Below are 24,159 nucleotides of genomic sequence, written 5' to 3'. Positions count from 1 at the left end.
CTTTGGTGCAAAATGGTGGTTTTATGAAAGCATGGGGGCAGAAAGAGCTGCTGGACGGGGATTGTGAGGGGTGGCTGGTTATATACTATGGGGTTGAGGAAAATGAAGGTCTCAAGGATTTTCATATGTTAAAGAAGACTCACAGGATACCTGAGGCCTTGCCATAGTCAAGTTAAGATTGTTTTTTTATTTGACAGACAGACCTGCTGAGCAGAGAGCCCGACGCGGGGCTCGATCCCAGGACCCCAAGATCATGACCCGAGCCGAAGGCAGAGGCTTTAACCCACTGAGCCACCCAGGCGCCCCTAGTTAAGATTGTTTTTCCCTCTAGTAAGGTATTAACATAAAGATAGTTGGGAGCTTCCTGGAGGAAGATTACACTCTGCCTGCTTCCAAGTATCTGTCAATGGGCTGCAGGTTATAAGGACCTTAACGGTATCTACATTTCCTCTAGAAGTTGGGTTATTGATAGAAATGTAAATTGCTAAGACTTTTGTAAACTGAGGGACATTCAGGTCTTACAGGATTGTGATCTAAGTTAACTGCTTTTCCTTCCTGTTCCTTTGTTTTAGGGCAGCCAGGAGTGTCTGAGGAAATGCCGCATATATCCCATGGGGGGGGGGTGTCAGCTCTGACTCGTCCTTAGCTTGCCTTCTGTTCCCTCACCAAGTGTACCTTAGAATATCGAGTGAGAAATATAGGGATAAAATGGGCAGGACACAAACACTAACGCTACAGGCAAGGCACAGATTTTCTGTGGGAGCCAGAGGCAGAGATCCTGCTTGTTCACCAGCTTAAGGGCGGCCTAACATCTTCTTTATTCTCAGTCAGGGCCCTGTGTAGTTTTCCCCTTGCGCCAGGCCAATCATAAGAGAACGCACAAAACTGACAAATGCATGGGCTTACATGCCTTTCAGAAGAATAACAAAATACCTTCAGCTGTGCGTGGACCATTTTATGTCCGAATGACTCTGTGGAATGATAACGGCCATTCAGATCCGTGGATTACGGAGCATTTCAGTAACAGTATTAGCCTCTGGGAGCAGGCTGACTTACTGATATGAAGTGATGCCTTTTCACTGCAGTTCACGAAGCGCAAATCCCCTCCCCCTCGCCCCTGGGAGTGCAGCATCCCTCAAGGAGCCTAACGGCCAAAGCTCTGATTGGTCAGGCTGGAGAAAAACCCTTGCCTCGGCCGCTGGGGGGCTGCGAACTACAGTACCCAGAAAGTCCCGCGCAGAGTTGAGCCAGTGGAAGCACTTCCGCGGGAGTACGCCTCATGGGGGCGGGACTTCTGGCCTCCTCCTTGTGGCGGCCATTTTGTTGCTCTCGGGCGTGCCGGGGCGGGACAGAAGTGACGGAACTGTCAAGGCGCAGAAGTCGTTGTCCCCACGGCCGAGAGGCGGGTCCGCGGCTGGCGACGCCGCCCGGGCTGCCCCGCGCGGGGGCCTGGACGGGGACCGCCGGCCCAGGTGTCCACTCCGCCCATAGAGTCCGATGGCGGCGGTCGCGCCCAGGGACCCGGCTCAGGTAAGCGCTCGTCCCTCGGGCCCTCCCCCGAGGGACTCCAAAGGCCCGAGCGCGGGGCGCCTGCTCGCGGCCCTGCAGCCCAGGGCCCGGTGTCCGGGACACGGAGGCGCCGGTGGGCGGGGCGCGTGTAGGAGCGCCGGCGGGCTGCGTGCGGGAGCGGGCTCCGGGCTGAGGGGCCGCCGGGGCGGGGGTTTCAGGGGGCCTGAGGTGGAGGATTCTGCCCTCAAGGGACGAGGGGACGGAGATCGTGAGACGGAGACCCCTGGACTGGCGGGCCAAGGTGCGGTACTTTCGCTCCTAGGGCCCTGGAGGGTCGTGAGCAGAAGAGGGACGCAGCCTGTGTTAGGGTGTTAGCGGCTTTCCGAAAGCTGCGCGAGCGAGCACAGGCTGGAATGCGAGTGATGAAGACGAGGGAGCCCTCGGAGTGGAGTTCTTGTCGGAGTTCGCAGAGCTGGTGGGAGGAGCACTGAGGACTGAGGCAGAGAGATTAGTTAGCCCGAGGTCACTGGGTTCCAGGGCTGGGCGGGATGCAGGGGAGGCTTCGTGTGGGGGAGCCCAGCCCTTGTGTCCTCCCCTCAATCGCAAGCCGTGAAGGATGTGAAAGCACTTAAGAACCTATACAAGTAAAAAGAGGTTGCATCAGCCCCTTACTGGTCTTGATATCGCCTGTATGGGGTTCAGGACTGTGGTGTCTTGAGGCTCTTCCCTTCCTATTTTTCCAGCTGCTGGGTGTGGGCACCCTGAGCATACCCCAAGCCCGGGGTCCTGAGTGCAGGCCAAGGGGTATGTGCATGTGTTCCTGTTGTTGTCAGCCAATATAAAAAGGTGTGCAAATGCTTGATCCTGTGTTCATTCTCCCTGCTGGGAACAAAGAGCTGAGGATCAAGAATCAGGTCTCTAATGTGGCTGTTGAGAATTTGGGCATCTTTCAGGTAGGTCATGAGAGGTTTGGATCAGGGGGGTGGTGGTCTTACCTAAGTCTTAATGGGGTCCATCTCATTATGGAATGGATAACAGACTGTGGAGGCAAGGGAGGAGGCATGGAGCCCAGGAGGAGGCAGCTGTTGTAATCCAGATTGATGAACCAGAGTGGTGGCGGTAGAGGTGGGTGAAAAGTTGTGGACTCCCTGTGCATTTTTTTAAAGAGGGGTGGACTTTTTGATGTTGTAGTTCAGAGGAGAGAAAGGGAAGAGTCTAGGATGACCCCAGGGATTTTGGTCCTCGCAGCTGAAGGGATGGAAGTTCCATCAGCTGGGAGGGGTAATTGATGGTAGGTTAATTTTCTCTGGGACTATGATGAGTTTTGTTTGGTCCTCTTAAGAGTCTGAGGTGACTCTTAAGAGGATTTGTGAATTGTGAGTGGAGATAGCAAATGTGTATCTGGACTCACAGTTCTGGGTATCTTGGGAGGAGGTTTGGATGAAGACATCCAAAAGTGGTGACTGTTGTGTGGACCAGGTGGAGCTGTGGGTTGCATTTAGATTGAGGAATGCGGGTCATCATGACAACGCCTTGACTGGTCAGCTAGAGGAGAGTGCGAGATCTCGCTGTGCACCTGATCAGTGTTGCTGATGAAGGAGGGAAGGGATCATGGTAACCATATCGGAGAGAGAATGGTCTGGCAGGTGATCAAGGCTTCCATGGGGTGAGTGGACATGAGATGGCTGTGGCAGCATGGGCATAATTGAGCTAAGAGGACACTGAAGCCAGGCTCCTGCTTATTCACTACTGAAGTTTCACTGGAATTTTATAGTGAGCTTTGGTGAGGTCTACGGTGTTCAGTCTTGATGGTGGATAGGTCTGGGGCAGACTTTAAAAAAGTGGTGCCTATTGTGAGGACCAGGATGGAACTGTGGATCACATTTAGGAAGTGCAGTGTAGGTTATAGTGGTAATGCTGTTTGCAGGTTGGAAAGACTAGGGTGCATGCTAAGAATGATGAACCCAGGGGAGGGAGAGAAGTGATGGTGCGAATGGTGTGGGAGAGAGGATGATCTGGGAGGTGGCTAAAGCTTCCAAGGGATGTGCGGGTGCAAGATGGCTTCAGAGGCAAGAGAGTAATTGAAGGAAGATGAAGCCGAGGGCAGGGCTCCTGCTAATTCGCTACTGTATGGATTTACCAGAATTTTGTCGTGAGTTTTGATGGGGTCTGGGGCATTTTGGTCTTAGTAGATAAGATCTGGGGTAAATGTAGTCATTTGTGAGAGTCCTTATGCCTAAGGGAGACTCTAAGGACTGGGGCTTTAGGGCAGGTTGAGTGGAGGGTCGGGATTTGGGACTGCTGAGGGGACAGCAAGTACAGCATGGAATCGGAAGTGGGCCATGGGCATCTGTAATTTGTATGTACCTCTGGGTGGCTAGTATCGAAGCAAGGATCAGAGGTACAGAGGAGGCCTTCAAAGCAGAATCCAGGGCTTTGGCCAAAGTAGAGCTATGGGAGTGCAGCTGAGGGGACTGAAGATGTGAGAGAGGTACAGTTTCCAGAACAATGTGCACAACAAGAGGAAGTGTGAGCCAAGGACCTCACTGTGTTGGAGCTGAAGGGCAGAGCATGAGCCCGCATTTCATTGTGTCTTGGGAGTCTCAAAATAGAGACCCTGGGGGAATGGACAGTAGGGACCCTCCACTCCAGGAGGAATTTGGATGACATCTCTGTTCCCTCTGCCTGCTGTTGCTGAGGGCAGAACGCGCTGAATAAAGAGAAGCCGAAGATAGGGTGGGCGTTAGTGGCACCTAGGCATGGCGTTTCTGAAGTAGAGAGCTCTGAAAGAGGGTGAGTGTGGGATACATGTGTGGTGAGATGGACTGTGGGACCTCAGGATGTTCATGGTTTCATCTGTCCCCATCATAACAGGATAGTGTGACCTTTGAGGACATTGCTGTATACTTCTCCTGGGAGGAGTGGAGGCTTCTTGATGAGGCTCAGAGATGCCTGTACCACGATGTGATGCTGGAGAACTTTGCACTTGTATCCTCACTGGGTAAGGCCCTCCCTATCCCCAGTGGCCTGAAGTAGGCTCTGTTCCCTCCCCACTCACCATCTTGCAGTCTCTCTCACATGTGGACGGTGGGCATTGCTTGCTTCTCAGCTTTCTGGGTAATTGCTGTGTTGATAGGGCTGGTTTATTTGCACTGCTGTCTTCTCTCCCCCACAGCTGCAACACCTGCTATACTGAACCCTCTTAGGAAAGGGTTCAAGGTTAGTAGATCTTTAGTGAGCTTCATGGATTCCGCCACACTTGGCTTTTGTTTGGGTCATTGTGCACAGATCCATGTCACTTCTGTATCTTAGCATTTGTTTGTTTGTTTTTAGTATATGTGCTGCCCAAGCGAGCACTGTTTGTTTGTTTTTAAAGTAAGCTCTGTACCCTTGGGGCTTGAACTGGTAACCCAGTTCAAGAATTGCTCCTCTACTGACTGAGCCAGCCTCTGTTTTCCAGTTTTGGATCTCTTCTCTTAGCTGACAGTTCCTTGTGCCTGCTTATGCCAGCTTTGCATGCAGTGTCATAGTCACTACTTACCTGAACCACAGGCTGCTTTTCAACACACTCCTGCAAGGTTTGTAGTTTGGGTGCATTTTCTCCACACACACACCCCCCCCCCAGCCTTCTGGAGATAGAAAATTATATAAAAGTGCACAGGGGGTGCCTGGGTGGCTCAGTCAGTTAAGCATCCAACTCTTGGTTTCGGCTCAGGTCTTCAGGGTTTTGAAATTAAGCCCCAAGTCTGGCTCCACGCACATCATGGAGTCGGCTTGTCCCTCTTTCATCCTCCGCTTGTGCTCTCTCTCTCTCTCTCAAATAAATATGTAAAGTATTTTTTTTTTTTAAGATTTTATTTATTTATTTATTTATTTTAAATTTTTTTTTTTTAAGATTTTATTTATTTTTTTGACAGAGAGAGAGAGATCACAAGTAGGCAGAGAGGCAGGCAGAGAGAGAGGAGGAAGCAGGCTCCCTGTGGAGCAGAGAGCCTGATGTGGGGCTCGATCCCAGAACCCTGAGATCATGACCTGAGCCGAAGGCAGCGGCTTAATCCACTGAGCCACCCAGACACCCCTAAGATTTTATTTATTTATTTGACACACACACACAGAAATCACAAGTAGGGAGAGAGGCAGGCAGAGAGAGAGAGAAAGGAGGAAGCACCACCCAGGCGCCCCCCCACAGTAGAACTTCTTTCAGAATTGTACTCAATCTTCTCACACTCTGTTGCTCCTTTATCAATGAAGTTTATGTAATAGTTTAAATTCTTTGTTGTCATTTCCGCAGTCTTCATAGCATTTTCACCAGGAGTAGTAGATTGCATCTCTTTTTGAATTTCTAAAAAATTTTAACTCCAGTGTAATTAAATACAGTGTTTTTTAAACATGTTTTTAAATTTTAGATTCCATCTGGATAAACTTTCCTTGCTCATCCATAGAAAGCAACTTCTTATCCATTCAAAAAAATTTTTTTAATTTTAACTTTTTAAAATTTAAATTCAATTAATTAGGGGCACCTGGGTGGCTCAGTGGGTTAAAGCCTCTGCCTTCAACTCAGGTCATGATCCCAGGGTCCTTGGATCGAGCCCCACATTGGGCTCTCTGCTTGGCGGGGAGCCTGCTTCCTCCTCTCTCTCTGCCTGCCTCTCTGCCTACTTGTGATCTCTGTCTGTCAAATAAAAAATAAAAAATCTTTAAATTCAATTAATTACATATAATGTAGTATTTGTTTTAGGGGTACAGGGGTGTGATTCACAGTCTTATATCCATTAAAATTTTATCATGAACTTGTAGCAATTCAATCATATCATCACGCTTCATTTTTTAAAAAATTTTATTTGACAGAGAGAGAGAGATCACGAGTAGGCAGAGAGGCAGGTGGAGGGAGAGGGGGAAGCGGGCTTACTGCTGAGCAGAGAGCCTGATACAGAGTTCTATCCCAGGACCCTGAGACCATGACCTGAGCCAAAGGTAGGGGCTTAACCCACTGAACCACCCAGGTGCCCCTTTTCTTTTCTTTTCTTTTTTCTTTTTTTTTTTTTTAAGATTTTATTTATTTGGGGAGAGCGAGCAAGAAAGTGGGAGGAAGAACGGAGGGATAGGGACAAGCAGACTTCATGCTCAGTGTAGGGCTCAATCCCAGGTCCCTGAGACCATGATCTGAGCTGAAATCAAGAGTTGAATGTTCAACCGACTCATCAGATGCCCGCAGGCTCCACTTCCAGTTCTAGTTCTCTTGCCATTTCTATCACATCTGCAGTTACTTTCTCTGTGGATGTCTTGAATCCTTCAAAGTCATCCATGAGGGTTGATGTCAACTTCCAAGCTCCTATGGATACTTTGACCTCTGCCATCCATGAATGGCAGCTAGAATGATGCAGCCTTTCCAGGTTTCGATTTACTTTAGCCGGATCCATCAGAAAAACCACTATGGCACCCCTTGCCTTATACATTGTTTGTTTGTTTATTTGTTTCTTTCTTTGTCTTTTTTTGTTGTTGTTAAGATTTATTTATTTGAGAGAGAGGGAGAGCGCGTGTGCATGTAGTGGGTGGGGGGAGCAGAGGGAGAGGCTGTGTGTGGAGCCTGACGCAAGGCTTGTTCTCAACAAATTGTATTTCCTTCTTTCTTTCTTTTTCTCTTTCTTTCTTTTTTAAAGATTTTATTTATTTATTTGACAGACAGAGATCACAAGTAGGCAGAGAGGCCAGCGGGGGGGGGGGGGGAAGCCGGCTCCCCACCGAGCAGAGAGCCCGATGTGGGGCTCAATCCCAGGACCCTGGGATCATGACCTGAGCCAAAGGCAGAGGCTTAACCCACTGAGCCACCCAGGCACCCCAACAAATTGTATTTCTTAAATAATAAGACTTGAAAGTTAAAATTGGGGTGCCTGGATGGTGCAGTTGGTTAAGTGTCTGACTCTTGATTTCAGCTCAGGTCATGATGTCAGGGTTGTGGGATCGAGCTCCTCTCCCTTTACTCCAACTGCTTGTGTGTGCATGTGCTCGCTCTCTCTCTCTCTCTCAAATAAATAAATCTTTAGAAAAGTCAAAATTACTTGGGTTATGTGGGCTACAGAATGGATGTTGTGTTAGCAGGCATGAAAACATTAATGTTGTAAATTGCCATGAGAACTCTCGAGTGACCAGGTGCTTTGTCAATGAGCAGTAATATTTTGAAAGAAATCTTTTTTTCTGAGCAGTCCATCTCAGCAGTGTGCTTAAAATAGTAAACCATGTAACAAACAGGGTGCTGTCCTCCAGGCAGAGTAGATTCACCCTAATTCGTAAGGGTCCTAGGACATCCAGAATGATACAGGAGTGCTGGCCCTCGCCAAGAGAGTTGGCCTGTCCTTTGAAGAGAGGCTCGACGTCTCGAACTCTGAAAGCGCTTGATGCAGGGCGTCTTCCTATCGCAGCCTGTTTTGTCTGCCTTGGAAATCTGTGGTCTGCCCTGAGCTCCATCTTCTGGGTCACTCGCCGCAGCTTCTGCGTTAGCACTTTGTCCGTTGTGCTGTGGTGGTGTGGAGATGGCTGCTTTCCCTCAGCCTCAGGACGCAGCCTCTGCTGACTTTCAGCTGGTCTTCTGCAGACTCCTCACCCCTCTCAGCCTTTCTGGAAGTGGAGACAGGCCTTGCTCTGGATTAGGTTTTGGCTTAAGGGAGTGTTGGGGCCGCTTTGATCTTCTTTGCAGACCACTAGAACTTTTTTTTTTTTTTAAGACTTATTTATTTATTTATTTGACAGAGAGAGATCACAAGTAGGCAGAGAGGCAGGCAGAGAGAGAGAGATGAGGAAGCAGGCTCCTGGCCGAGCAGAGAGCCCGATTCGGAGCTCGATCCCAGGACCCCGGGATCACAACCCGAGCCGAAGGCAGAGGCTTTAACCCACTGAGCCACCCCGGCGCCCCTGCAGACCACTAGAACTTCGTATCAGTAGTCAGGCTGTTTTGCTTTTGTACCGTTTGTGTGTTCCCTGGAGTGGCACTTTTAATTTCCTTCAAAGACTGGTTGTTGTTTTTTTTTTTCTTTAAAGATTTTATTTATTTATTTATTTGACAGCGAGAGAGAGAGAGAGAGAGAGAGAGAGAGATCACAACCAGGCAGAGAGGCAGGCAGAGAGAGAGAGAGAGAGAGAGGGAAGCAGGCTCCCTGCCGAGCAGAGAGCCCGATGTGGGACTCGATCCCAGGACCCCTGAGATCATGACCTGAGCCAAAGGCAGCGGCTTAACCCACTGAGCCACCCAGGTGCCCCAAAGACTGGTTTTTTGCATTCACAACTGGGCTCCATTTGGCCAGTTGGGCTCAAAAGGCCTAGGTAGCTTTTGGCCTATCTTGGCTTTCAGCATACCTTCCTCACTGAGCGTAATCATTCCTAGCTTTTGATTTAAAGTGAAAGATGTGTCTGTCACTCTTCACTTGAACACCTAGAAGCTGTTGTGGAATTATTATTTTTTTTTTTTTTAAAGATTTATTTATTTGACAGAGAGAAATCACAAGAGAGGCAGGCAGAGAGAGAGGAAGGGAAGCAGGCTCTCCGCCGAGCAGAGAGCCCGATGCGGGACTCGATCCCAGGACCTCGAGATCATGACCTGAGCTGAAGGCAGCGGCTTAACCCACTGAGCCACCCAGGCGCCCCTGTTGTGGAATTATTAATTGGCATAATTTCAATACTCTTGTGTTTCAGGAAATAGAGTGGCCCAAGAGAAAGACGTAGGGCAATGACTGGTCATGCAACAGTTAGAGACACAACATTTGGGGCCCCTGGGTGGCTCAGTGGGTTAAAGCCTCTGCCTTGGCTCAGGTCATGATCCTAGGGTCCTGGGATTGAGCCCCTCATCGGGCTCTCTGCTCCGCGGGGAGCCTGCTTCCCCCTTTCTCTGCCTACTTATGATCTCTTTCTCTCTGTTAAATAAATAAATAAAATCTTTAAAAAAAAAAAAAGAAGAGACACAACATTTACCATTTTTTGAGGATGTTAAATGTTATATGGGTGCAGTTCGTGGCCTCCAGAACAATTACAATAGTAATAAAGGTCTCTTCTGGAAACATTTGAAATATTGCAAGAATTACCAAAATTTGATACAGATATGAAGTGAGAAAATGCTGTTGGAAAGATGGTGTCAGGGTGCCTAGGTTGCTCAGTGGGTTAAGCCTCTGCCTTCGGCTCAGGTCATGGTCTCAAGGTCCTGGGATTGAGCCCTGCATCAGGCTCTTCGCTAAGCAGGAAGCCTGCTTCCCCCTCCCTCTGCCTGCCTCTCTACCTATTTGTGATCACTCTCTGTCAAATAAATAAATAAAATCTTAAAAAAAAAAAAGATGTTGCCGATAGACTTGCTTGTTGCAGCCTTGCCACACCTTCACTTTGTAAAAAACACAGTATTTGTGAAGCATCATAAAGCAAAATTGCTGTAAAACTAAAAAATAAATAAATATGTCTATACTCTGTTTCTGTGATTTTGGCTTTTTTTTTTTTTTCCTAATTATTCCATCCACAGTGTACAAGGGTTCCTTCTACCTTCACTCTCACCAACACTTGTCTCTGCTCTTTTTCTTTGTTTTAATTTTTTTAAATTTATTTATCTGACAGAGATCACAAGTAGGCAGAGAGGCAGGCAGAGAGGGTGGGGGAAGCAGGCTCCCCACTGAGCAGAGCCCAATGCAGGGGCTCGATCCCAGGACTCTGGGATCATGACCTGAGCCAAAGGCAGAGACTTTAACCCCCTGAGCCACCCAGGGGCCTTTCTGCTCTTTTTGAAGGTAACAATCTTACCAAGTGTTGGATGATACATCAGTGTGGTTTTATTTATTTTTTATTTATTTATTTTAATTATTATTTTTTAAAGATTTTATTTATTTGTGAGAGAGAGAGAGAGAGAGAGAGAGCGTATGCACACACAGGCAGACAGAGTGGCAGAGGGAGAAGCAGGCTCCCTGCAGAGCAAGGAGCCCGATGCAGGACTCGATCTCAGGACGCCGGGATCATGACTTGAGCCAAAGACAGCCACCTAACCAACTGAGCCACCCAGGCGTTCCATCAGTGTGGTTTTAATTTGCATTTTCCTGATGAGTGGGGAAGAGCATCTTTTTATATACCTTTTGGCTATTTGTAGATTTTCTTTAATGTCTATTCAGGCTCTTTGCCTGTATATTAATCTGATTTTGTTGTTGTTGTTGTTACTGAGTTATGCGAGTACCTTATATATTTTAAATGTTAACCATTATGAGGTAAAGCATTTGCAAATATTTTCTCCCTTTATATATTGTTGTTTCCTTTACTATGCAGAAGATTTTTAGTTTGATGCAGCTTGATTTGACTTTATGTTTGTTTTTTTTTTTTAAAGATTTTATTTATTTCATAGAGAGAGAGAGAGCGCACAAGCAGGTCGAGAGGCAGGCAGGGAGAGAGGGGGAAGCAGGCTCCCCGCTGAGCAGAGAGCCCCATGCAGGGCTCGATCCCAGGACCCTGGGATCATGACCGGAGCAAAAGGCAGAGGCTTAACCCACAGAGCCACCCAGGCGCCCTTGACTTTATGTTTTGATGTAATTTGACTTTATTTTTGTCTTTGTTGGATGTGCTTTTTGTTTCCTATCTGAAAACTCAGTATTAAGACCAGTGTCAAGGAGTTTTTTCTCTGTTTTTCCCCCCAAGAAGTTTTACATTTTCATGTCTACATTGAAGTTTTTAATACATTTGAGGTAATTTTTGTGAGTGGTGTAAGGTAGGGTCCCAGTTTCTTTGTTTTGTTTTGTTTGGAATATACATGTCCAGTTTTCCCAGCACCACTTATTTTTTATTTAAAAAAATTTTTTTTAAAGATTTTATTTATTTATTTGGCAGAGATCACAAGTAGGCAGAGAGGCAGGCAGAGAGAGAGAGGAGGAAGCAGTCTCCCTGCTGATCAGCGAGCCCGATGTGGGGCTCTATCCCAGGACCCTGGGACCATGACCAGAGCCCAAGGCAGAGGCTTTAACCCACTGAGCCACCCAGGTGCCCCTCCCAGCACCACTTATTGAAGAGGCTGTCCTTTTTCCATGTGTGTTCTTGGCACCGTTGTCAAAGAATAGTTGAATATATATGTGTGGGTTTGTTTACTTCTGGGCTTTCTATCTCATTTCATGAGTCTGGATGTCTGTTTTTATTCCAGTACCATCGTGTTTTGTAGTACAGTTTGAAATCACAAAGTCTGGTCCCTCTAATTTTGATATTCGTGATCAAGATTTCATTGGCTATTTGAGGTCATTTGTGGTGCAAATTTTAGGATTCTTTCTCTGTTTCTGGTAAAAATGCCACTGGAATTTTGGTAGATACTGCATTGAGTTTTAGGTTGCATTATGTATAGAAACATTTTAATAATAATTCCTTCAGCCCACAAATATGGGCTATCTTTCCATTTATTTGTGTCTTTAATTTCTTTCGTTGGTGAGCCACCCAGGCGCCCTGGTTTGCTGGTACTTTGTTGAGCATTTTTACATCTATGTTCATTAGGGATGTTGACCTGTAATCGTGTTTTCTTATAATGCCCTTCCCTGGCTTTGCTGTCCTAATATTAGCCTCATAAAATGAGTTTGAAATGTTCCTTCCCTTTCAGATTTTTGGAAGAGCTTGAGAGTTTAATCCTTAAAATGTGGATAGAAATCATCCCTGAATCTATCTGGTCATGACCTTTTCTTTGTTGGGAGATTTTGATTACTGATTCATTTCTTTGTGTATTTGGATTTTCTATTACAGTTCAGTGTTAGGGGTCGCCCGGGTGGCTCAGTCTGTTAAGCGGCTGCCTTTGGCTCAGGTTGTGATCCCAGGACATTGGGCTCCCTGCTCAGCAGGGGGGCTGCTTCTCCCTCTCCCTCTGCTGCTCCCCCTGCCTGTGCTCTCCTGCTCTGTCAAATAAATAAATAAATAAATAAATAAATAAATAAATAACTTAAAGTGCTCAGCATTGTTTGGTTGTGTTTCAGGGAATTTATTCTAGCTTATTTAATTTGTTAATGTGTTCATAGTAGTCTTTTATGACTCTTTGTGTTTCTCTGCTATCAGTTGTAATTTCTCCTTTTATTTCTGAATTAATTTATTTGAGTCTTGCCTTTATTCTAAGCTAGTCTAGCTAAAAGTTTTTCAGTTTTATCTTTTCAGAAAAATAGCTCTTTTTATTTTTCTAGTTTCTATTTTATTTCTGTTCTGATTTTTGTGTTTTCCTCTATTTCACTAACTTTGGTCTTAGTTTGTTCTTTTTCTAGTTCCTTAAGGTGTGAAGTTAAACTGCTTATTTCAGATCTTTATTTTTTTAGTGCTCACACTTATTTCTCTGAACTTTTCTCTTAGAACTGCTTTTTCACATTCCATATGTTTTGTTTCCACTTTTGTTTTTCTCAACATATTTTTTTATTTTGCTTTTGATTTTTCCTTTGGCCAGTTGATTGGATAGGCATGTGTTCCTTAATGCCCACATATTTGAATTGTTAAGCTTCCTCATGATTTTTTTTTTTTAGGATTTTATTTAAAAAAAAAAAAAATCTTGGGGCACCTGGCAGTGGGTTAAAGCCTCTGCCTTCAGCTCAGGTCATGATCCCAGGTTCCTGGGATTGAGCCCCGCATCGGGCTCTCTGTGTAGCTTCCCCCCTCCCCTCTGCCTGCCTCTCTGCCTACTTGTGATCTCTGTCTGTCAAATGAATAAATAAAATCTTTTTTTTTCTTTAAAGGAAATCTTATTTTCTAAGTAATCTCCACACCCAGTGAGGGGGTCGTACTCACAGTCCTGAGACCAAGAGTCACAGGCTCCACTGACTAAGCTAGCCAGGTACCCCCTCCTATGTTACTGATTTCTGGTTTTATTCATTGTGTTAGGAAAAGGTACTTGAAAGAATTTCAGTCTTCTGAAATTGGTTAAGTTTTGTTTTACATAACCTATGATTTACCCCAGAGAATATTCTGTATGCTCTTGAGAATGTATATGCTGCTATAGTAGGATGGAATGTTATATATATGTCTGTTTGATCCATTTGGACCAGAATGTTCAATTCAGATATATCCTTGTTAATATCTTCTGTCTGGATATCTACCATTGATACGTTGAAAGGGGGATATTGATAGTAATATTCTGTTGCTGTCTTTTCTGCCTTCAGATCTAGTTGAGTTTGCTTATTAATTAACTTAGATGCTCTGATGTGTGATGCATACATACCTACAATTTTTACATCTGCTTGGTGAATTAATTCTTTTTCGTTATATAATGACCTTTTTAATCTCTTACAAGGGTTGTTAACTTAAAGTCTGTTGTATCCCCTATAAGTATAGCTACCCATATTCTGTTTTGTTTTCCATTTGGAGTATCTTTTTCAGTTCCTTCGCTTTCAACCTTTTGTTTTGTTTTGCATTCAGCCATTGCATCTCCTTTGCCCTCTTGTTAATTATTGTCTGAGTGTTTTGTGGCACCTTTCTTCTTCTCTTGCAGTCTACCCTTGTGATTTGAGGATTTCCCATAGTATTATGCTTTCATTTGTTTATCTTTTGTTTCTACTGTAGTTTTTGCTTTGTGGTTACCATGAGGCTTATTTAAAGCATCTTAAAACATTCTTTTTAAAGCTGATAACTTTTATTGCATACAAATCTCTTTTACTCATCTCCTTTACATTTTATGTTTCTAAATGTCACCATTTACATCTTTTTTTTTTTTAAGATTTTATTTATTTATTTGATAGAGAGAGATCACAAGTAGACAGAGAGGCAGGCAGACAGAGAGAGAGGGAAGCAGGCTCGCCGCTGAGCAGAGAGCCCGATGCGGGACTCGATCCCAGGACCCTGAGATCATGACCTGAGCCGAAGGCAGCGGCTTAACCCACTGAGCCACCCAGGCGCCCTACATCTTTTTTTTTTAAAGATTTTTTTATTTTTTTGAGAGAGCAGAAGCAGCAGGGAGGGGCAGAGGGAAAGGCAGACTCCCTGCTGAGCAGTTGAGTCCAAGGGGAGGTTGGGGGGGGTTCAACCCCAGGACCCCGAGACCAAAGACAATGGTTAATCGACTGTACCACCCAGGCACCCCACATCTTTTTTATTTTGTAACCATTCACAGGTTATTGTAGACAGTTATTTTTAATACCCTCATCTTTCGTCCTCCATACCGATGTTGAGTGATTAACACACTGTTAAAGTATTATAGTACAGTAGTGCCCTGTTATCCATGGGGAAATTTGTTCCAAGAATCCTGGGGGATGCCTAAAACTTCAGATAGTACCAAAACCTATACATACTATGTTTTCTCTTATCTTATTATACCATACTCACTCTTTCTGAGATGAAGTGAGGTGAATGACATGGGCTTTGTGACTTAGCATTAGGTCACTACTGACCTTCTGACAATATTGTTAAAACGAAGTAGGATCCTTTGTTTTTGGACCATAGTTGACTGTAGGTGACTGAAACCATGGAAGGTGAAATGAATAAGGACGGACTCCTATATTTTGAATATGACTGTAATTGCATTTATCAGTGTGTTCTATATTTCTACGTTACTAATTAGCACACTTTCATTTTAGTTTGAAGAATTGTGTTAAGCACCTTCTGTAGGGTAGATCAAGTGATGATGAACTCCCTCAGCTTCTATTTGGGAAAATCTTTCTCCTTCATTTCTGAAAGGCAGGTTTGCTGGTAAAGTATTTTTGGTTTGCAGTTTCTTTCTTGGAGCATTTAGAACACCTTATCGCACTTTCTCTTAGTAGTCAGTGTTACAGTGGAGAAGACTGCTCATAGCCTTATGAGGGGGAGAGGAGTTCCCCTCTATGAGTTTTTCTCACAGCTTTCAAATTCTCTTTGTCATTACATTTCGACTTTTATCATATAGTTGACCTTTGAACAACATGAGCGTTAGGGGTACCAACTCCAATGCAGCCAAAAAACCGTATATAGCTTTTGACTATCCCCAAAACTTAGCAATATCCTATTCTCCACCAAAGCCTTGCTAATAACATAAAGTCAATTAACCCATGTTTTGTATGTTATATTTATGCTATATGTTTTTTTTTTAAAGATATTTATTTATTTGACAGAGATCATAAGTAGGCAGAGAGGCAGGCAGAAAGAGAGAGGAGGTATGCTATATTCTTACATTAAACTAAGCTAGGGAAGAGAAAATGTTAAAATCATAAGGAGTAAATGTGTTTATAGTATTTTACTGTATTTATTGGAAAAAATCTGTTTATGAGTGAATCTGCACATTTCAAACCCTTCTTGTTCAAAAGAGTCAACTGTAATTTGTTTTGGTGAAGTCCTCTTGGTTTGAATCTTTTTGGGGACTTAGGAGCATCATGTACCCGGATGTCCACGTCTTTCCCCAGATCTGGGAAGTTTTCATCCATTATTTTTTAATCCATTATTGTTTAATTTTTTTTTTTTTTAATTTACTTGAGAGAAAGAGTGAGAGAGAGAAATGAGAGGTGAGAGGGTCAGAGGGATCAGCAGACTCCCTGCTGAGCAGGGAGCCTGATGCTGGACTCGATCCCGGGACTCCAGGATCATGACCTGAGCCGAAGGCAGTTGCTTAACCAACTGAGCCACCCAAGCGCCCCAGTCTGTTATTGTTTAAATAAGATTTCTATCCCTGCCTTCTTCAGGGCCCCCGTAATGCAAATAGTATTCTGTTTACATGATGTCCTATAATCCACATAGACTTTCTTTTCTTTTTTAAAAAATATTTTATTAATTTGACAGAGAGAAATCACAACTAGGCAGAGAGGCAGGCAGAGAGAGAGGAGGAAGCAGGCTCCCTGCGGAGCAGAGAGCCCGACGTGGGGCTCGATCCCAGAACCCTGGGATCATGACCCGAGCCGAAGGCAGAGGCTTTAACCCACTGAGCCACCCACATAGACTTTCTTTATTCACTCTTTTTAGTTGTCTTTATTCTCATCTGAGTGAGTGATTTTAAAAGACATATCTTCAGGGGCACCTAGGTGGCTCAGTCGGTTAATTGTCTGCCTTTGGCTCAGGTCACGATCCCAGGGTCCTGGGATCGAGCCTCCCATCTGGCTCCCTGCTCAGTGGTGGGGATCCTGCTTCTCCCTTTCCCTCTGCCCCTCCCCCTGCTTGTGCTTTCTCCCTCTGTCTTTCTCTCTCTCAAATAAATAAAATCTTTTTTTAAAATGCGCAGAGCCCTATTAAAAAGGGGGGTGTGTGCCTCTGCTCAGCAGGGAGCCTGCTTTCCCTCTCTCTCTCTGCCTGCCTCTCTGCCTACTTGTGATCTCTGTCAAATAAATAAATAAAATCTTAAAAAAAAAAAAAGACCTATCTTCAATTTCCGACTCAGATTTTGATTGATCAGGCTGGCTGCTGATGCTCTCTATTTCATTTTTCATCTTCCTTTCCTTTCCCTTTCCCTTCCCTTCTTCCTTTCATTCATTCATTCAAGTTGGGGGCAGGGAGAGGGAGAGGATCTCAAGCAGACTCCATGCTGAGTGCAGAGCCTGACACGGGTCTCGATCTCACAACCCTGAGATATGACTGTAGCCAGAATCAAGAGTCAAAACATTTAACTGGCTGAGCCACCCAGGCACCCCTGCGTTTTTCTTTTCATTCATCATATTCTTTAGCATAACTTTTGTCCAGTATAATTAACATACAGTGTTCTGATTGTTTCAGGTGTACAGTATAGTATACCATGATTTATTTGGTCCTTTTTAATATTATCTGTTGAAAAATCTTATATTGTTTATAATTGTTTTCCTTATTTCATTGAATTGCCTGTTTTTTCTTGCAGCTCATTGAGCCCCCTTAAAACAGTTATTTTGAAGTCTTTGACAGTTCCTAGATCTCCATTTCGTTGGAGTGACTGATCAGTTACTGTGTTCCTTTGGGATGTCCTGTTTCCTTTATTTTTTTGTTTTTTTTTTATAGCCTTGCACTGATGTCTGTACATTTCATGGAATAGTCCCTTCTTCCAGACTTTACAGAAAGGTTTTGGGGGCGGGGGGAAGATCTTTACCCATGTGTGGTTGTGAGTGCACCAGCTTGGTGAGGTGTGGCAGTTCCAACTACAGCTTGGTCAGGAGGCTTAGTGTCTGTGCAGCTCTGTTACCTGAGATCAGTGTCATCAAACACTATAGGAGTCCTCAGTAGCCGAGGCTTTGTGTATCCACAGTAGTAGAGAATTCTACTAGAACCTCCTGCTCTCTTTTCTCCCACAGGAATGTTTTGGCTATGGGGTTCCCTTGATGCCAAGTCCAGCTCTTGAGTGTGTATGTGTGGTGGTGGTAGCATTGGTGTCTTATCTGCAGGCACCCGGGGAGTGTGTATGTGTCTGGGTTCTAAGAGTGTGAATAGACACGAAGCAATAGCGGTTCTTGGGTCTGTTTTGGAATAGCCTGCAACAGCGTTGACTTGCTGTGGGAGATGCAGTTGTACTCTGAGCATTGATGGTGCCTGTGATTGGAGCATGGGTTCCCTCGGTATCTCTGGGATCAGAGAAGCAGACTAGTCCACAAGGGCCATGGCTCTCATGCCTGAGACCACTCAGGTGACAGCCATGGAGTCAGGTTATGGAATACAGGCAGCCACAGAGCATTTGCAGGGCTGGGGTCCAGGGTATTGGTGGGGTTGGTGTGAGTGGCAGCTTTGGTCATGGAATGGAGCAACAGCTTCTTTTTTGGTGGAGGAGACAACTCGGTATATTATTCTGTGGCAGGTCCCCCATGGTGATAGCTATTGATTACCTTAGTGCAAAAGCTGCTGGGGTCTTCTGCAGAGCAGGCTGGTGGGGTCCATGCCTGCAAACGCTTGAACCCTCTGCTGAGTAATCTGTGATGTTCTGCTGCTGTAGCAGGACTTGTTGGCGTTCTCCGCAGCAGAGGCTGCTGAGGTCCCCTGCAGAGTAGGGGAATGCAGTGGCATCAGCCCTTTGGCTGACACAGCCCCACTCTTCTTCTTATCTGCCTACAGCCAGCTGTCTTCACTAAGCCAATGTCCCCAGTGATCCTTTCTGTGTCGTTATTCTTTCTGTGTTCTCCATCGTGTCACTGTAGTATCTTTTTTTTTTCCTAATGATTTTATTTATTTATTTGAGAGACAGAGAGTGTACACACAAGCAGGGGAGTGACAAAAGGAGAGGGAGAAGCAGGTTCTCCACTGAGCAGGGAGCCCGATGTGGTGCTCAGGCCCAGGACCTTGGGATCATGACCTGAGCCAAAGGCATTTCTTAACCCACTGAGCCACTCAGGCACCCCTGTGTTGCTGTAGCACCCTGATTTAAGCCTGCCAAGGGCGAAGGCTGGTTTCCTCTGCTGTTATACTGACATCACTCACCTTGCCGTCTTTTGTGCTGAATAGTCCGGGACAGTGCTAGCTATTCGTTTGTCCTCTTTCTCCCTTAGGACTTGAATTGTCCATGTCCCATGTTGTTTCTCAAGGCTTACAGGGAAGAATCCTTTGTGTATCACAGGATGGGCAGGACTCCAGACATGGCAGAGTGGACTCAGAACGGCGTGGTCCTGGTCAGTGGCTGGAGAGAATGTCCACATCACACCAGGTCCCTCATGGTGAACCTGTCTTTATTTATCCACATTTTCATGCCATTTCCAGTGACCATGCTTCATTTCTACCTTTTCGTCTCCATTTTGACATCTTGCCGATTTGTCTGTTCTTCTCTCATTATTTCTACTGTGACTTCCAGCACAGGGGTAATCTCTACCTCTCTGGACTCCACATCTCTCCCATTTCTCTCATGTTCGTGTATTCCAGCATTGGCCGTGAGATGTTCACATACCCTAAATTGAGACGTTGAACAGCAGGTAATCTGTTGCAGTTGGATTGTAATGGGCTTGGAGGCATGCTTTTACCCAGCCTCACATCAACGGTAGCAAAGGTCTCACCAAAGACTTGGCAGAGAAATGAGTTGTAGTCCTTGCCTCTCTTTCTTGTCTCGTACCCTGTCTTTGTATACTTCCCCTGGTGAGGTCTCCACCATTCTGTGACCTTAGGGGCCAGATAATGGACAGTGGCTGCTCCTACAACCGAATTTCAACTGCTGTGTCTGGAAAAGCATGGCATACACTCCTGCCCAGATAAGATGGATGCCTGTGTGTGATGGGCTCGCCCCGCACTACAGCCAGCACGTATTTCACCAGTGTTTCTCTGCCTTCAGGTTGCTGCTGTGGAGCAGAGGATGAGGAGGCCCCCTTTGCACAGAGCACGTCTGTAGGCGTGTCCCAGACCGGGACGCCCAGGGCTGCTCTGTCTTCCCGGAACACCCACCCCTGTGAGATGTGTGGTCCCGTCTTGAGAGACATTTTCCATTTGGCTGAACTCCAGGGGAAAGAAAACAGCCAGAAACTGTTGAGGTGTGGGGCCTGCGGGAAACGATTCTCTTTCGGTGTGAAGTTGGAGCAGCAGCAGCAGGAACAGCCCGCGGGAGCAAAACCATTCAGAAGCCGTGTGGACAGGGCCTCTGCTGTCAAGAGCTGGGGATCCGGTGGCTCAGGAAAGCCCTTTACCTGTGGAGAGGTTGAGAAGGACTTGCTGTCTGGCTCGGGGCATCTGGGGCAAGAGGCCACTTGTACTGGGGAGAAGCCGCACAAGATCCCCCAATGCAGGGCAACGTTACAAAGCAGAAAAAGTCATCACACCTGGGGAGAATGCAAGGATGCCTTCGGTCCCAAACACGCGCTTGTTCAGGATCACTGTTTTGTGTGCAGTGAATGTGGGAAAACATTCAGGTACAAATCTTCATTTGCCATACACCAGAGATACCATACTGGAAAAAGACATCATGAGTTTGGTGAATGCGGAAAATCCCTTAGGCAGAGCTCTTCCCTCAGTCAACATGGAAAGACTCACACTGGGTCCAGGCAATACAAGTGCAGCAAATGTGGGAAGTCCTTAAGCCACAAATCTGTCCTCATTCATCCCCAGAGATGGCACAATGGAGAAAACAGTTATGTGTGCAGTGAATGTGCAGAATCTTTTAACCGTGGCTCCTTGTTGATCCCATGTAGAGTTCAAACTGGAGAAAGGCCTTTTAAGTGTAGTGACTGTGCAAAATCTTTTACTTCTGTCTCTGCCCTCAGTTATCATCAGAGATCTCACACAGGAGAAAGGCCTTATGAATGCAGTGAATGTGGGAAATCTTTTATCTCTAGGTCTGATCTCCGTTATCATCAGAGAGTTCATTCTGGAGAAAGGCCTTACGAGTGCAGTGAATGTGGGAAATCTTTTATCACTCGTACTGCTCTCCGTTATCATCACAGAGTTCACACTGGAGAAAGGCCTTATGAATGCAGTGAGTGCGGCAAGTCCTTTACCCGAAGAAATAACCTCATTATACACCTAAGAGTTCACTCAGGTGAAAGACCTTATGAGTGTAGTGAATGTGGGAAATCTTTTACCTTTAGCTCTAGCCTGCGTTACCACCACAGAGTTCACACTGGGGAAAGACCTTATGAATGTAGTGAATGTGGGAAATCGTTTAACAATAGGTGGACACTCATTCGACACCGGAGAATTCACACAGGAGAAAAGCCTTATGTGTGCAGTAAATGTGGGAAATCTTTTACCTGTAGCTCCACTCTCCAGTATCATCACCGAGGTCACCTTGGAGAAAGACCTTATGAGTGCAGTGAATGTGGGAGGTCTTTTACCACTAGCTCTGCCCTCCGTTATCATCAGAGGGTTCACACTGGAGAAAGGCCTTATGAGTGCAATGAATGTGGGAAATCTTTTATTTCTAGGTCTGACCTCCATTACCATCATAGAGTTCATTCTGGAGAAAGGCCTTATGAGTGTAGTGAATGTGGGAAATCCTTTATCCGAAGAAATAACCTCATTTTACATCAGAGAGTTCACACAGGAGAAAGGCCTTACAAATGTAGTGAATGTGGGAAATCTTTTAATAATAGATGGACACTCATTCAACACCAGAGAGTTCACACAGGAGAAAAACCATATGTGTGCAGTGAGTGTGGGAAGTCTTTTACCTGTAGCTCCACACTCTGTTACCATCAAAGAGTTCATGAAGGTAAAAGACCTTATGAGTGCAGTGAATGTGGGAAATCTTTTACCTCTAGTTCCACTCTCCGTTATCATCAGAGAGTTCACACAGGAGAAAGGCCTTATAAGTGCACTGAGTGTGGGAAATCTTTTACCTTTAGTGCCAGCCTTCGTTATCATCACAGAGTTCATAGTGGAGAAAGGCCTTATGAGTGCACTGAATGTGGGAAATCTTTTAAAGATAGATCACAATTCAATAAACACCGGAGAACTCACACGGGAGAAAGGCCTTATGAGTGCAGTGAATGTGGGAAGACATTTAGCCAAAAATCTTCCTTGTCAATACACCAGAGGATTCATAATAGTGAACGGTCTTATGAGTGTAGTGCTTGTGGGAAATCTTTTACATCTATATCTGGCCTTGGTTATCATCATAGAGTTCATAGGGGAGAAAAGCCTTATCAGTGCAGTGAATGTGGGAAATCTTTTACCAATAGCTCGATACTCATTCGACACCAGAGAGTTCACACAGGAGAAAGACCTTATGTGTGCAGTGAATGTGGAAAATCTTTTACCAGTAGTGCTACCCTCTCTTACCATCAGAGAGTTCATGCAGGTAAAAGGCCTTATGAGTGCAGTGAATGTGGGAAGTCATTTACCTCCAGTTCCACCCTTCGTTATCATCAGAGAGTTCATGCAGGAGATAGGCCCTACGGGTGTAGTGAATGTGGGAAATCTTTTATCTCTAGCTCCAAACTACGCTACCATCAGAGAGTTCACACTGGAGAAAGGCCTTACGAGTGCAGTGAGTGTGGGAAATCCTTCAGGGATAGTTCCCAATTCAGTCAACACCGGAGAGGTCATACTGGAGAAAGGCCTTATGAATGCAGTGAATGTGGGAAGTTTTTTACACGCAAATCTACCCTCTCTCAACATCAAAGAGTTCACACTAGGGAAAGGCCTTAGGTTGCAGGGAGGGTGTAATTTCCTATTCACTGTAACAACACCGCAGGGAACTCTGAGGAGCCATCTGTCTGCCCTGAGTCTCAGACAGCTGCATGTGCACAGTGGGATAATCCATGGAAGTTTCCATAACGTAGCAGGAAGCTTGTGTAAATATGTTGCACTTTCTAAACTGTCCAGGACTCTTTCTAGATTTAGCTCACTGCTAGATTTTGTGACCAAAGCCTTTTCATCTCTCCTGACTGGCAGGTCCACAAGGTGCACCAGTCACCTCCACAGTGTATTCAGGGAAGATGACCTTTGTTCTCTCTTGTGAATTGGAACAAATTAGGAATGGCCTGAGCCCTTAGGGTCAGTTTCCCCATCTCCTTAACTACCTTGAGCATGGACCTGAATCACTGATGACCCAGGGAATAGGAGTTTGGCTGGCAGCTTACAGAGAATAACTATCTTTTTCAGGGACATGTTAGTTTGTTGTGACATTTACGATGAGCTTTTCCAGCTTCCAAGTCCCAAATGTTAACTGTCTGCCGCACGTTGCTTTGGCTTATGTGATGATCAGGGCCTTATTCTTTAAGGCCTCTTTAATCTTGGATGTTCGGCTTACTTTGTGCGGTAGTTTATGTATGGATTTGGGCTCAACAAGCATTGCTGGGTGAACTTTTTAGGATTCTCAAATTGTCCATGCTTGAGGAGGGAGAGGAGGATGCAGAAAATTGCTTGCCAGTTTGGCCAAATTTGCATTGCTTCTTCACCACCTCTGAAAAACTGCAGGGCTTTCTGGTTTTCATTTGTGATCTGGATGCTTTGTGTTTCAGGAGGGGGCAGGTGTGAGACCCTCAGATGCTTCTGAAAGGAGCATGAATTTTTTTCACTTGCTGAAAGGCGGTATCACAGGGGATGTCAGCACCGTTGGGGGCTTATTAACCCCGGCTTTACAAGCAGCCATGTGCCCTGATGTCTACAACCTATTGGGCTCAGGTCACTGGTCGAAAGACCACAGTGGGCAGGAGAAACAATATTTGGTACAGAAACACTGGCTTAACAGGAAGCGGAGGAGACTGCAGCCAACTGGATGGAATGTGCCTCTTCTAAAAATGCATCCGGACGAGTTTCTGTGACAGTGACTGTAGGATCAGTGTGTACACAAATCTCAGGACCTCCAGGCGTATTTATCTTGTGTAGGTAAAGTCATTGTCAGAGAAAAAAATAAAATAATCAAAAGGTTCTGTGGTTTCCTTTCAGTGATGTTTGCCTCAAAGCCACTACCACAGAAACTGGAAAAAAGATAAAGGAGGGTCTGTATACCTGGGATCTGGCACTTGTGACCAGGAAGCATTCCTGTTGACTTGTATGTAAATATTCATTGTTCTCTACATTTGCTGCCACTGACATAATATACCCCCATAGGCATGAGAAAGAGATGGAGTCAGTGTGGTGTTGCCAAACCTATTTTCTAAAAAGAGTAGGACACAGACATTCTGTCTTGAGCCATTTTTAAAGCTTTATTGGGGTATAGTTTATATGTACTAAACTACATATATTTATAGTATAATTTGCTAAGTTTTGACATAGTTATGAATTTCTGAAACCATGATCTTGATAATGAACATATCTGTCACATTATGCTTATTTCATGTCCTTTTATAATCTCCCCTGTCCCTACTGGTAAACCAGTAAACCACTGGTTTACTTTCTCTTACAATAGATGGATGGGTGCCT

General features: G+C 45.3%; 1 protein-coding gene across 2 annotated transcripts; it reads left to right on the top strand.

The window, feature by feature from the left end:
* The first annotated feature begins 396 nt into the window (after nucleotides 1-396).
* On the top strand, nucleotides 397-23,664 carry LOC123931875 (zinc finger protein 418-like). Of its 2 annotated transcripts, XM_045989518.1 has the most exons (4): nucleotides 402-1,530; nucleotides 4,384-4,510; nucleotides 19,634-20,830; nucleotides 23,256-23,664. In XM_045989518.1, exons 1-4 carry the CDS (start codon nucleotides 1,498-1,500, stop codon nucleotides 23,288-23,290), a joined length of 1,392 nt encoding a protein of 463 aa, XP_045845474.1. In that variant the 5' UTR covers nucleotides 402-1,497; the 3' UTR covers nucleotides 23,291-23,664. The 2 variants fall into 2 exon arrangements, with proteins under 2 accessions (XP_045845473.1, XP_045845474.1); XM_045989517.1 differs by having other exon boundaries at nucleotides 397-1,530; nucleotides 19,634-23,664.
* The last annotated feature ends 495 nt before the right edge of the window (nucleotides 23,665-24,159 follow it).

This window comes from Meles meles, chromosome 19 (genome assembly GCF_922984935.1).
Source record: "Meles meles chromosome 19, mMelMel3.1 paternal haplotype, whole genome shotgun sequence".
Classification (NCBI taxonomy): domain Eukaryota; kingdom Metazoa; phylum Chordata; class Mammalia; order Carnivora; family Mustelidae; genus Meles; species Meles meles.
This window is presented reverse-complemented; position numbering and strand designations above follow the sequence as displayed.

Coding starts and splice junctions, on each gene's coding strand:
- LOC123931875 (XM_045989517.1), top strand. CDS start 1,498: ATGGCGGCGGTCGCGCCCAGGGACCCGGCTCAG. Junction 1,531..4,383: donor CGCCCAGGGACCCGGCTCAG/GTAAGCGCTCGT, acceptor CCATCATAACAG/GATAGTGTGACCTTTGAGGA. Junction 4,511..19,633: donor TGCACTTGTATCCTCACTGG/GTAAGGCCCTCC, acceptor CTCTGCCTTCAG/GTTGCTGCTGTGGAGCAGAG.